Below are 13848 nucleotides of genomic sequence, written 5' to 3'. Positions count from 1 at the left end.
AGTGTGCTTTTCATGAATGACACTGACTTTGTTCTAATTGTTTTCTTTAATAAATTGATGTTTGTTACTTTGGGTGATTTTTTTGGTTTTTCTATGTTTTTTTGGCTTGTTTTACTCTGCCTAGCAAATGTTTCCCCTTTCTTCAGATCAGTGTCCATTTGTCCTGGGATGGTTTGGATGGAGTATCCCCAACCCACATCCCTAAGCTTCCACCCTCCTGGCTTCAGGAGAAAACTGGCTATCAAAGTACCCTATCCTCAGGCCAGGTGCGGTGGCTCACGCCTGTAATCCCAGTACTTTGGGAGGCAGAGGTGGGCAGATCACAAAATCAGGAGTTCGAGACCATCCTGACCAACGTGGTGAAACCCCGTCCCTACTAAAAATACAAAAATTAGCCAGGCGTGGTGGCACGCACCTATAATCCCAGCTACTAAGGAGGCTGAGGCAGGAGAATCCCTTGAACCCAGGAGGCAGAGGTTGCAGTGAGCCTTGATGGTGCCACTGTACTCCAGCCTGGGTGACACAGCAAGACTCCATCTCAAAAAAAAAAAAAAAAAAAAAAAAAGGCCAGGTGCCTTTTTTCCCAGCACTTTGGGAGGCCGTGGTGAATGGATCACGAGGTCAGGAGTTTGAGACTATCCTGACCAACATGGTGAAACCCTGTCTCTACTAAACATACACAAGACATACCCTGTCTCTACCAAATATACACAAGTTAGCAGGGCATGGTGGTACATGCCTGGGCGTGGTGGTGGGCGCCTGTAGTCCCAGCTACTTGAGAGGCTGAGGCAGGAGAATGGCATGAACCCAGGCGGTAGAGCTTGCAGTGAGCAGAGATCGTGCCACTGCACTCTAGCCTGGGCTACAGACAGAGACTCCGTCTCAAAAAAAAAAAAAAAAAAGTCTTCTATCCTCCTACACCCAGTATGGAATTGAGGAATGAAAAATGTGACCTGAGTTAGGCCAGAGTTCATCTTTGAACTTTTCTAATTTTTTTTTTTTTTTTGAAACAAGGTCTCGCTCTGTTTCCCAGGCTGGAGTATAGTGGCGTGATCATGGATCATTACAGCCTGGACCTTCCAGCTTCAATTGATCCTCCTGCCTCAGTCTCACAAGTAGCTGGGACCACTGGCGCACGCCATCATACCTGGCTAATTTTTGTATTTTTTGTAGAGACAGGGTTTTGTCATGTTGCCCAGGCTGGTCTCAAACTCCTAGTCTCAGGCAAGCCTCCTACCTCAGCCTCCCAAAGTACTACAATTACAGGCATGAGCCACTGTTCCTGGCCTATTTTTTTTCTTTTTTTTGAGACACAGTCTCGCTCTGTTGTCCAGGCTGGAGTGCAGTGGTGCAATCTCGGCTCATTGCAAGCTCTGCCTCCTGGGTTCACGCCATTCTACTGCCTCAGCCTCGCGAGTAGCTGGGACTACAGGAACCCCCCACCACGCCTGGATAATTTTTTTATATTTTTAGTAGAGATGGTGTTTCACTATGTTAGCCAGGATGGTCTTGATCTCTTGACCTTGTGATCCACCCGCCTTGGCCTTCCAAAGTGCTGAGATTACAGGCATGAGCCACCGCGCCCCGCCTTTTTTTTTTTTTTTTTTTTTGAGACAGGGTCTTACTCTATCACCCGTGCTGACATACAGTGGTGCTATCTAGGCTCACTGCAGCCGTGACCTTCCAGGCTCAAGGATCCTCCCACCTCAGTCTTCTGAGTAGCTGGGACCATAGGCATGAGCCATCATGTTCAGGTAATTTTTTTGTAAATATGGAGTTTCCCCATGTTGCGCAGGCTGGTCTCGAATGCCTGAGCTCAAGTGTTCCACCTGCCTTGGCCTCCCAAAGTGCTGGGATTCCACACCCAGCTTTTTTATTTTCATTAACACACCTGACATGGATATCTTTGAACTTTTCTGACAAAGCTATCTGGGAATGCTAACCTAAGAAGATGTTGAGTCCAGGGCTACCAGTAGCCATCTTACCACCTAGTCTATCTCAACAATGAAACCAATAATTGAGAAATGGAGACGCAAAGCTCCATGTTTGGGTCACTAGATTGAGTCAAAAATAATCAATCCTATGTGGGGGAGATGTTTGAAAAATAATAATAAATAATGTCAAGCAGAAAGATGCAGAATGTAGACGTTCCTAGATCTAAGTGATTCCAAATGCACTCCTAGACTTCCTAGTTATATGAACTAATTAATACTTCCCTCAGTCCCTTAAGCCAAACTGGGTTATTCTTACGTAAATACCAAAAATTCCTAAATAATGTGGCAATCCATTACATAAAACTATTTAAGAATTTATTAGCCCAGGCGCAGTGGCTCCAAAAATTATGGAATTTTATACGTGAAAATGACCTCAGGCTGGGCACGGTGGCTCATGCCTGTAATCCCAGCATGTTGGGAGGCCAAGGCGGGTGGATCACCTGAGGTCAGGAGTTTGAGACTAGCCTGGCCAACATGGTGAAACCCCATCTCTACTAAAAATACAAAATTAGCTAGGCATGGTGGCGCATGCCTGTAATCCCAGCTATTCAAGAGGCTGAGGCAGGAGAATCACTTGAACCTGGGGTTGCAATGAGTTGAGATCGTGCCATTGCACTCCAGCCTGGGCGACAAAAGCGAAACTCCATATAAAAAAAAAAAAAAAGGCCTCAGCAATTTGGTCCAGAATGAGATTTACAGATAAAGACACTGAAGTCCACTGAGGAAAGAGGCCCACCTGAGGGCACACCACAATATTAGCAGGATTAGATCAGAATCTGCTGCCAAGAAGCTGCTCCTAAAAATACTTTTTAAAAATTTTAATTTTTAAATAATTAATGTTCACAGAAAGTTGCAAAACTACATACAGGAAGGTCGCATGTACTTTTCACCCAGTTTCCCCCAATAGTAATGTCTTTCATAAATACAATAAAATAACAAAACCAGTAAATTGATATTGGTACAATCCACAGAGCTTATTCAGATTTCACCAGTTTTAAAGGCATTCATTTGTGCTTATGTATAGTTCTATGTAATTTTATCACATGTAGATTCATGTAAACACCACCACACTCAAGATACAAAGCTGTTCTATCACCACCAACCCCCCGTGTCACACCTATCTTTATAGCCACACCACTTCCTCCCCCATCCCTCATCTTTAAGCTATTCTCCTTCTCTACAGTTCTGCTAATTCAGGAATGTTAAATACTTCACCCAGGCCGGGCCCGGTGGCTCACACCTGTAATCCCAGCACTTTGGGAGGCCAAGGCGGGCAGATCACCTGAGAACAGGAGTTCGACACTAGCCTGGCCAACTTGGTGAAACCCCGTCTCTACTAAAAATACAAAAATTAGCCAGGCGTGGTGGCAGGTGCCTATAATCCCAGCTACTCGGGAGGCTGAGGCAGGAGAATCACTTGAACCCGGGAGGCGGAGGTTGTAATGAGCCGAGATTGCACCATTGCACTCCAGCCTGGGGGGCAAGAACGAGATTTCGTCTCAAAAATAAATAAATAAAAAATAAACAAATAAATAAATAAATCTTCACCCAGCCCTAGATTCTGGTTATGTTTTAGTTCTAAAAGGCTTACAGTTTTTTTTTACATTTAAGTCCGTGATCACTTTAAGTTTTTTTTTTTTTCTTTTTCTTTGAGATGGAGTCTTGCTCTGTCACCCAGGCTGGTGTGCAGTGGCGCAATCTCAGCTCACTGCAAGCTCTGCCTCCCGGGTTCATGCCATTCTCCTGCCTCAGCCTCCTGAGTAGCTGGGACTACAGGCGCCCGCCAACTCGCCTGGCTAATTTTTTTTTTTTTTTTGTATTTTTAGTAGAGACAGGGTTTGACCGTGTTAGCCAGGATGGTCTCGATCTCCTGACCTTGTGATCCACCCGCCTCCGCCTCCCAAAGTGCTGGGATTACAGGCGTGAGCCACCGCGCCCGGCGGAGTTAATTTTTATATATGGTATGACATTTAGGTGGAGGTTCATTTTTTTCCTTAAGATGTTCAGTTGCTAAAAATATATATTTTAAAGTACCTAAACCTTTTCTGGCAACAACAACAACAAAATAAATAAACATAAATATATATATATTTATGTTATTTATGTTTATTTATTTTGTTATTATTTACTCAGTCTCAAAATATATATATATTTTGAGACTGAGTCTTGCTCTGTTACCCAGCCTAGAGTGTAATGGCATGATCTCAGCTCACTGCAACCTCCGTCTCCCAGGTTCAAGCAATTCTAGTGCCTTAGCCTCCCAAGTAGATGGGATTACAGGCGTGCGCCACGACGCCCAGCTAATTTTGTATTTTTAGTAGAGACAGGGTTTCACCGTGGTCAAGCTGCTCTCGAACTACTGACCTCAAGTGATCCACCTGCCTCAGCCTCCCAAAGTGCTGGAATTACAGGTGTGAGCCACCACACCTGGCCACAAAGAATATTTTTTAAAGATGAATATTTTAAAAGACGAACTACTAGATAGAAAAAAATACACTTTCTATGTAAAAAAAAAAAAAAAAAAAAAAACTGGCCAAGCACAGTGGCTCACGACTGTAATCCCAGCACTTTGGGAGGCCGAAGTGGGTGGATCACCTGAGGTCAGTAGTTTGAGACCAGACTGGACAACATGGCAAAATCTTGTCTCTACTAAAAATACAAAAATTAGCTAGGCATGGTGGCACACACCTGTAATCCCAGCTACTTGGGAGGCTGAGGCAGAAGAACCACTTGAACCCAGGAGGCAAAGGTTGCAGTAAGCCGAGACCATGCCACTGTACTCCAGCCTGGGTGACAGAGCTAGACTCCATCTTAAAAAAAAAAAAAAAGCCTGGGTGTGGTGGCTCACACTTGTAATCCCAACACTTTGGGAGGCTGAGGTGGGCGGATCATAAGGTCAGGAGTTTGACAACAGCCAGGCCAATATGGTGAAACACCATCTCCATTAAAAATACAAACATTAGCCGGGCGTGATAGTGGGTGCCTGTAATCCCAGCCACTCAGGAGGCTGAGGCAGGAGAATCGCTTGAAGCCAGGAGGCAGAGGTTGCAGTGAGTTGAGATCGCGTCACTGCACTCCAGCCTGGGGGACAAAGCAAGACTCTGTCTCAAAAAAGAAAAAAAGGAAAAAGAAAATAGCCAAGTATGGTAGTGTCCACCTGCAGTCCTAGCTATTCGGGAGGCTGAGACAAGAGGGTGGACTGAGCCTGGGAGGTGGAGGCTGCAGTGAGCCATGTTCATGTACTGCACTCCATCCTGGTTGACAGAGACAGACCTCAGCTCAAATAAAAGGGGCGGGTGAAGAAGAAGACATGTTCGCGTATATTTGTATATACACAAACCACCTCTAGAAGTATATAAAAAGTAATTTTAAAAAACCTCCAAAATTAAACTTTTTTTTTGAGATAGGGACTCACTCTGTTGCCTAGGCTGGAGTGCAATGGCTTGATCACAGCTCACTATAGTCTCAAACTCCTGGGCTCAAGCGATCCTCCCATCTCAGCGTCCCAAGTAGCTAGGACTACAAGCTCAAGCCACCATGCCTAGCAATTTTTAAGTGTTTTGGACAGACAATTTCTCATTATGTTGCCCAGGCTGGTCTTGAACTCCTGGGCTCAAGCAATCCTCTTGTCTTGGCCTTTCAAAGCACTGGAATTATGGACATGAGCCACTGTGTTGGGTCCAATTTAGCTTTTTTTTTTTTTTTGAGTTTAGGAGTGGAGGTTTAATAGGCAAGAGAAAGAGAGAGGAAAACAGCTCTCTCTCTAGTGAGAGATAGGGGTCTTCTGAGAGGAAATGGCCCCAGTTTAGCATTTTTAAGTGGGAGAAATAACAAAAAAAACAAAGGCAGGGACAAAACAGAGCCAGGAATAGGGTAAAATCTCCTACAGAACCAATAAGAGAAGGCATGTAAACCTTAAGAGCAAGTATACATTTCACTCTAAGCCTTCTTCCAGCCGATAACACAAAAAGGGAGGCCTTATCAGTTAAACAGATGAAGCGTTCATCAGAAAAAAAAAAAATCCAATTGCTCATGAAATTAGTTATACTATTCTGGGTACTAAGAATAGAGGGGATTTTTCTCCCTCTGGATCTATCTAAAGAGAACACTGAATGGTGCTGTCAACATCATCTCTACAAACAGCTACAACAATGAGCAACCATTATTTTCCCTAGGGTATGGTCACTGTCATATGACAATATTAAACATTTTGACTTTGCAGCCACCATGTCCTTTGTCTTAAGCTGATCACAACCTTACCTTGGTTCCATTTGGTGTTGCAGGGGAGGCTGGGGAAAAGGCAGAGCTTGTGTCAGGAGATTTGGGAACAAATGAGGGTTGGTCTAGGGCTGAAGCTGATGTAGAGGATGGCGAAGTCTCAGAGAGAGGTTGGTTCTCCTGCATATGGGGTAGGACGTGCTCTACCACCCATCCAGAATAAGAAGATAGCTTGGGAAGAGACATACATTCTTCTAAAACATCCTAGAGAGAAGAATAGGGTTAAGCTCAACTTACATGTCAACTGATCTCAGTATAATCCACTACATGCCTTACTGAACATCTAAGAAGGTCTAAATAAATAAACATCAAAGGCCCAAAGTAATGTATTAACAATCAGATGAAAACAAAGTACAGTGGTTTCTTGATAATGACCTTGACTACTATCCTTCTAATGAAAATCAGACTAAATAACCCTAACTACAGAAAAAGGGACAATGCACAAAGATTGCCATTAAAGCATATGTGAAAGCAATCTAAAGCACTGAATAGAACTCAAGAGGAATTCTGAAGTAAGCTACTGTATACACAATCACTAGAATGTCAGTCACTTAACAATGGGGGTAAGTTCTGAGAAACACAGTGTTAGGTGATCTTGTCGTTGTGCGAGTATCGTAAAGCATACTTACACAAACCTAGATGTATATATTTTTTCATTTTTAAAATTAATTATTTTTGAGACAGAGTCTCACTCTATTACCCAGGCTGGAGTGCAGTGACTTAATCATGGCTCACTGTAGCCTGACCCCCTGGGCTCAAGCTATCCTCCCACCTCAACCAGTTTCCCCAGCAGCTGGGAGTACAGGCATGCGCCACTATATTCAGCTAATTATTTTTTCATTTTTTATAGAGATGGAGTCTTGATATGCTGCCCAGGCTGGAGTGCAATGGCACGATCTTGGCTCACCGCAACCTCCACCTCCCGGGTTCAAGCGATTCTCCTGCCTCAGCCTTCTGAGTAGCTGGGATTACAGGCATGCACCACCATGCCTGGCTAATTTTGTACTTTTAGTAGATACGGGGTTTCTCCGTGTTAGTCAGGCTGGTCTCGAACTCCTGACCTCAGGCGATCCACCTGCCTCGGCCTCCCAAAGTGCTGGGATTACAGGCGTGAGCCACTGTGTGCCCAGCCTTTTTTTTTTTTTTTTTTGAGATGGAGTCTTGCTCTGTCACCCAGGCTGGAGTGCAGTGGCACGATCTCAGCTCACTGCAACCTCCACCTCCTGGGTTCAAGCAATTCTCCTGCTTCAGCCTCCTGAGCAGCTGGGATTACAGGCGCCTGCCACCACACCCGGCTAATTTTTGTATTATTACTAGAGACAAGGTTTCACCATGTTGGCCAGGCTGGTCTCAAACTCCTGACCTCAGGTGATCCACCCACCTCGGCCTCCCAAAGTGTTGGGATTACAGGCGTGAGCCACCACGCCTGGCTATTTTTTTTTTTTTTTTTTTTTTTTTTTTGAGAGACAGGGTCTCATTCTGTTCCCCAGGCTGGAGTGCAGTGGCGCGATCACGGCTCACTGCAGCCTCAACTTTTCATGCTCAGGTAATACTCCCACCTCAGCCTCTCAAGCAGCAGGGACTATAGGCACGCACCACCACACCTGGTTAATTTTTTTGTATTTTTTGTAGAGGTGAGGTTTCTCCACGTTGCCCAGGCTGGTCTTGAACTTCTGGGCTCAAGTGATCTGCCCACCTTGGCTTACCAAAGTGCTGGGATTGCAGGTGTGAGACACCAAGCCTGGCCCCCAGCTTGAACTGGCCTCACGCAATCGTCCTGCCTCAGCCTCCCAAAGTGTTGGGATTATGGGCATGAGTCACTACAACCAGCCTAATAATTTTTTAAAAATAGAAATAGATATGTATGTATACACCCTTAGTAGTAATAATGAACATATCTAGTACCAGATCTTCGTTTGTAAATATAATTCTAAATCAAAGGAAACCAGGAGTCTCTGCAGAAAAGGTAAGTTCCAGAATTGGAGGTAGAAAAATATAAGATGAGTCTGGAACATCTTTGCATGAGAAAATAAATACTGATTACCTATGATATAATAAATAAATGAAAAAACCAGAGTAGTTGGGAGATTGCTACAATGAGCTAAAGTAAACTGATTGAGCAAATAAGTAAACATACTGAGAATAACAGGAGCCAAACTTCTCACTGCTAAGTAACATATTTACAAACATGGATGGGGTAAGATTAGAAAGAAAAGTGAAGTGCTAGGTTGGAAGTGGCATTTATCAGTATGAAGTCATGGTTTTATAATATATATGTACACACAAATAGTTATAGACAGTACATAAATGTGTGTGGTGATGTGTGTACATATTTAGATATGTATTATTTCCTAGCTCTGTCTACTGAGAAGGCCTAGAAGCAATGGTACCCAATCAAGAATCTCAACACACCAAACTCCCAGATCTTGGTTTGTCAATACAGCACCATCCTCCACTTCGAAAGAGTCAGCCTCTTTGGAGAAAGAGCTGATTCCAGGATTAAGACAGGGAAACTTGCACCTGGGACACCTTTTTGTGCCAAAAAGTAAAGAAATGTCAATGAAATATGGAAATATGTCAAAGGAACACAGGAACTAACTTAATGAGGCGCCCAGTAGTCAGATCTGGGACATTTTTCTTTTTAATTCTTATGAATACATAATCGTTGTACATATTTACAAGGCCACATTTTTTTTCTTTTTGAGACACAGTCTCACTCTGTCGCCCAGGCTTGAGTGCAGCAGCGCAATCTCGGCTCACTGCAACCTCTGCTTCCAGGGTTCAAGCAATTCTCATGCCTCAGTCTCCTGAGTAGCTGGGATTACAGGCATGCACCACCATGCTCGGCTAATTTTGTATTTTTAGTAGAGATGGGGTTTCACCATGTTGGCCAGGCTGGTCTCGAACTCTTGACCTCAAGTGATCTGTCCCCCTCGGCCTCCCAAAGTGCTGGGATTACGGGCCTGAGCCACCACACCCAGCCTTGCATGTGATATTTTGATACAAGCTTACAAAATCTGGGACATTTAAAATAAAACATAATAAAAGTAATGGATTACAACTCACTCAATAAAATAGAAATCCATGAGTCCATACCAATATAACCAAACACCAGAGAAAAGAAAGCACCTCCTTACAGTAGAATGCCAACTAACAAATGCAGAAAGAATAGTGGATATAAAGAAACAGGATCTGGCAAAGTCATAGAGGTGATCGATTCATGTGGAAAACATCAATGAATGCTAAAGCCATGGAGGATGAAGGTTTGCCCAGAAAAAAGGATACTGGTATTATTACTTACCAACAATTACTAAGGGAAAAATGACGAATTTTAAACGGAGAGACCAGGCAGATAACAACGTAACCAGGTGATCAAGATTAGCATCACCAGTGTTGGGATGGGTTGACATCTGTGTGCCTCCTCATGTGACTTACTGAGAAAGCCATGGTATCATTTCTGTGGTAATCCTGCCAAGAATGCTTAACCTTGGTCTGGTGGTTTGAAAGCACATATGCTGGCAGTCAGCCTACAGAATGTAAGGTCTGTATTTTTCAAAACTCTCAACAACATAAAAGACAGGGAAATACTTTAGGATTGTTTCCCAAGAAGTCTGAGGATGCAGGACAACGTCTTATCTGTAGCTAACTAGCAGCGACTCGGGAATGGGAGCTCGGCCTTAACTCTCCACATCTCTCCACTTCTAGCGCAGAGCTTTGCAAATACTAGGTACGGTGACCACGCCCCCATTCACTTTCCAGGTCTGCCAAATCAATCTAAACATTTGGTCATTTCACTAGTAGCAACGGATTAGGTCTTGTTAATCGTTCGTCGCAAAATCTAGAGCTCCCAGCACATGAGACATACAGTAAGTTAACTCAGCCTAGGGCCAAGATTGCTTTGACAACAGCAGAACGAAGGCGCCCAATTGGCGGAGGGTAGCAATGAAGCCTTCAGAACGCGGGGCACCTGTGAAGTCAGGGGAGCTCCCCGAAACGCTAAAATAGGCTGGAGAGAACAGAAATCCCAGGACAGGGGGATGTACACACAGAAGTCAAGAAATAAATGCAAGTTGTTAGACTGCACGGGTTCCGGGCAGCAGAATGTGCCAAGGGCTAGGGAGGAGAAGGGTTCGGTCGCGAGCGGCCGGAAGGGCCTACGTCCTCCGTGGCCACCGCTCACCTCGCTCCGCAGCAGCGAGTCGCGGTAGTAGCAAAGGCGACCTTTGTCGGAACTGCGTAGAGCCTGCAAGGTCTCCCAGCAGCGACCCTCAGACGGCATGGCTGGCTAAGGGGCAGCTTCCCTGAGGCCCCGCTTCTGACCAAACAAGCCCTCGAATCAGCCGCCGGGAAGGCCCCACAGGCTTCCGCTTCCGGGGCGCAAGGGCAGTACAGCCCCGCCCCTAACGCCTGCACGCCCCACCTCCGGCGACGCTCCCGCGCTCCCGCCCTCCCGCCAATGCGCCTGCGCGCAGGGCTTGGCTGTCGGGGCACGTTCCGCAGAGGTAACCAGCAGGTCCCAGTCACCGGGGCTGCAGAAAATTGGTCTGTGCCTTGAGACTGTGCAGAAACTGGAACCCTCATACACTGCTCATGGGACTGTAAAATGAAGCACCTGCTGTGGAAGACAGTCTGGCAATTCCTCAAAAGGTTAAACAATTACCATTTGACCTAGCAATTATCCTAGGTAAATATATATATATATATATATATATATATATATATATATATATATATATATATATATATATATATATAAAATGCGCCAAAGAAATGAAACCTATGTATATATAAAAACTTGTCCATGAGTGTTCACAGCAGTGTTATTCATAATAGCCAAAAAGTGAAAGCAACCCCAAATGTCCATCCATTGGTGAATGGATAAATAAAATATAGTACTATGTGTGCGGTTGCCGAGTTCCCCCGCTTTCTGTGCACTGACCAAGTATCAGAGTGCCTTGACCGCCCTGTGACCCAGCCAGCTGCAAGTTTTTTCCTGCAGACTTGCAACCAAACACGGGCCTTGCATATCCCCAGGCACTAAGGACATCTAGGTTATTGCCCAAAACGCTGAAACTGACCCCTGCCTTAGCCAAATTCCATAAACCCTCATATAAACTCCATACCCTGACCCCTCGCTGGGGATGTACCTAGGTTAAACACCGCTTCTCTCTGTCTGTCGCGAGAATTGCTGCAGCCCACTCTGTAAGTTTCCCTAATAAATGTTTTGGGTTTAGTGCTGCTTTTTTGAGACAGTCTTGCTCTGTCACCCAGGCTGGAGTACAGTGGCTCGATCTCGGCTCACTGCAACCTCCGCCTCCCGGGTTCAAGCGATTCTCCTGCCTCAGCCCCCCGTGTAGCTGAGACTACAGGCGCCTGCCACCACGCCCAGCTATTTTGTATTTTTAGCAGAGGCGGGGTTTCACCATGTTGGTCAGGCTGGTCTCGAACTCCTGACCTCAGCTGATCCACCCACCTCGACCTCCCAAAGCGCTGGGATTACAGGCATGAGCCACTGCGCCCGGCCATAGTGCTTCTTTGGAATCCCAACCAGCCCTGTTTGGCAGGAGGAAACACCATGTCTATATAATGGAATGTTATTTGGCCATAAAAATAAAGTGCTGATGATATGCTGCAACATCAATCTTGAAAGCATTATGCTGACAGAAGCCAGTCAGGAATGGCCACATGTTGGACAATTCCACTTATGTGAAATGTCCAGAAGAGACAAATCTATGGAGCCAGAGAAACTTTATGACTAGTTGCCAGGGGCTGGGGGAGGGGAATGGGGAGTGACTACTAATGGGTATGGCATTTTTTGGGGAGTGATGACATTGGTTGGCTGGGCGCCGTGGCTCATGCTTGTAATCCCAGCACTTTGGAAGGCCAAGGTGGGCGGATCACCTGAGGTCATGAGTTTCAGACAAGCCTGGGCAACATGGCAAAACCCTGTCTCTACAAAAAATACAAAAATTAGCCAGGCACAGTGCCATGCACCTATAGTCCCACAGGCTGATGCAGGAGGATCCCTTGAACTCTGGAGGCAGAGGCTGCAGTGAGCCGAGATGGTGCCACTGCACTGCAGCCTCGGTGACAGAGCGAGACTCCATTTCAAAAAAAGAAAAAACTAGGTCTAGAATTAGATAATGGTGATGGTTGCACAACTTGGTGAATATACTACAAATTATATATACACTTTATCTTTTCGAGACAGAATCTCACCGTGTTGCCCAGGCAGGAGTGCAGTGGCGTGATCTTGGATCACTGCAACCTCCACCTCCTGGGTTCAAGTGATTCCCCTGCCTCAGCCTACCAAGTAGCTGCTGGGACTACAGGCGTCCACCACCACTCCCGGCTAATTTTTGTATTTTTAGTAGAGACAGGGTTTCACCATGTTGGCCAGGCTGGTCTCAAACGCCTGACCTCGGGTGATCCACCCGCCTCGGCCTCCCAAAGTGCTGGGATTACAGGTGTGAGTGACCATGCCTGGCCTATATATACACTTTAAAAGGGTGAATTCTAGGCCAGGTATGGTGGCTCATGCTTGTAATCCCAGCAGTTTGGGAGGCCAAGGTAGGAAGATTGCTTGAGCCCAGGAGTTTGAGGCCAACCTGGACAACATGATGAGACCTGCCTGTACCAAAAAAAAAAAAATCCAAAAATTAGCCAGGCATGGTGGCATGCACCTGTGGTCCCAGCTACTCAGAAGGCTGAGGCAGGAGGATCCCTTAAACCCAGGAGGTTGAGGCTGTAGTGAGCCATCTTTGTGCCACTGCACACCAGCTTGGATGACAGAGGGAGACCCTGTTTCAAAAAAATAAAAAGAGTGAGTTTTATGTGAATTATATCTCAATAAAAATAGAATGAGTCACAATTCTCCAGAGACGGCTCTAACTGGGACCCCAGACTTTCTGACCCTTCCATTGTCCACCACCTCGTGAGATCTCAGTTTGAGGTAGGAAGAATTCTCTCTGGAGTATAAGCAATGTGAACATTTTTCATTTTCTGAGTTTTTAAAAACTCCCTGGACTTCTTGTAATAAAAATATTTTAAAAAGAAAAATTGTTGGAAGAGTCCCCAGAGTCCCAGCAAGGGACTCCAAGAGAGGTGTTGCTCACACCAGAGTTACATAGCAATGCCCTGCACTGAGGTCTTCTCTAGTTTGGCAAAAATAATAATGAGTTATACAGATATATATACATGTTGGTGGAAGTTTGTCAATTGTCCTTTCTCGGGAAGGCCTTTCACCTATTATAAGTTCACGTCCATTTACGTTAAGAGTATGAAAATGGGCTTAGTTTTTTTGGCAATGGTAGCTGGAATTACCTTCGTTGGAAAAACTGAAAGCTGGAAACTATAAATATCCTCAAAATTTGGTGGAGAAAAGAGATTTCTGGTCTTTGAAATCCAGATGCCTAGGTGGATTCAAGAACACAGAGAAGGCTGAGTGCGGTGGCTCACACCTGTAATCCCAGCACTCTGGGGGGCCAAAATGAGAGGTTCACTTGAGCCCAGGAATTCAAGACCGACCTGGGTAATGTGGTGAGATCCGTCTCTACAAAAAATAATAAAATTAGTT

The 13848-nt window shown here is 45.2% G+C and overlaps 1 protein-coding gene across 1 annotated transcript in view; it reads right to left on the bottom strand.

Moving 5' to 3' along the window:
• The window catches only part of GLE1 (GLE1 RNA export mediator), a 39317-nt gene extending 28652 nt beyond the window's left edge, over positions 1–10665 (bottom strand). The window contains exons 1-2 of the mRNA XM_030817944.1: positions 10453–10665; positions 6255–6476 (exon numbers count right to left, since the gene is read on the bottom strand). Of these exons, the coding sequence (XP_030673804.1) occupies positions 6255–6476; positions 10453–10551 (321 nt within the window). The 5' untranslated portion in view covers positions 10552–10665. The remainder of the gene's footprint in view (positions 1–6254; positions 6477–10452) is intronic.
• Positions 10666–13848: the final 3183 nt, after the last annotated feature.

This window comes from Nomascus leucogenys, chromosome 8, assembly GCF_006542625.1.
Source record: "Nomascus leucogenys isolate Asia chromosome 8, Asia_NLE_v1, whole genome shotgun sequence".
Classification (NCBI taxonomy): Eukaryota; Metazoa; Chordata; class Mammalia; order Primates; family Hylobatidae; genus Nomascus; species Nomascus leucogenys.
The sequence above is the reverse complement of the archived record's forward strand: the minus strand, read 5'-3'. Positions and strand labels throughout refer to the sequence as shown.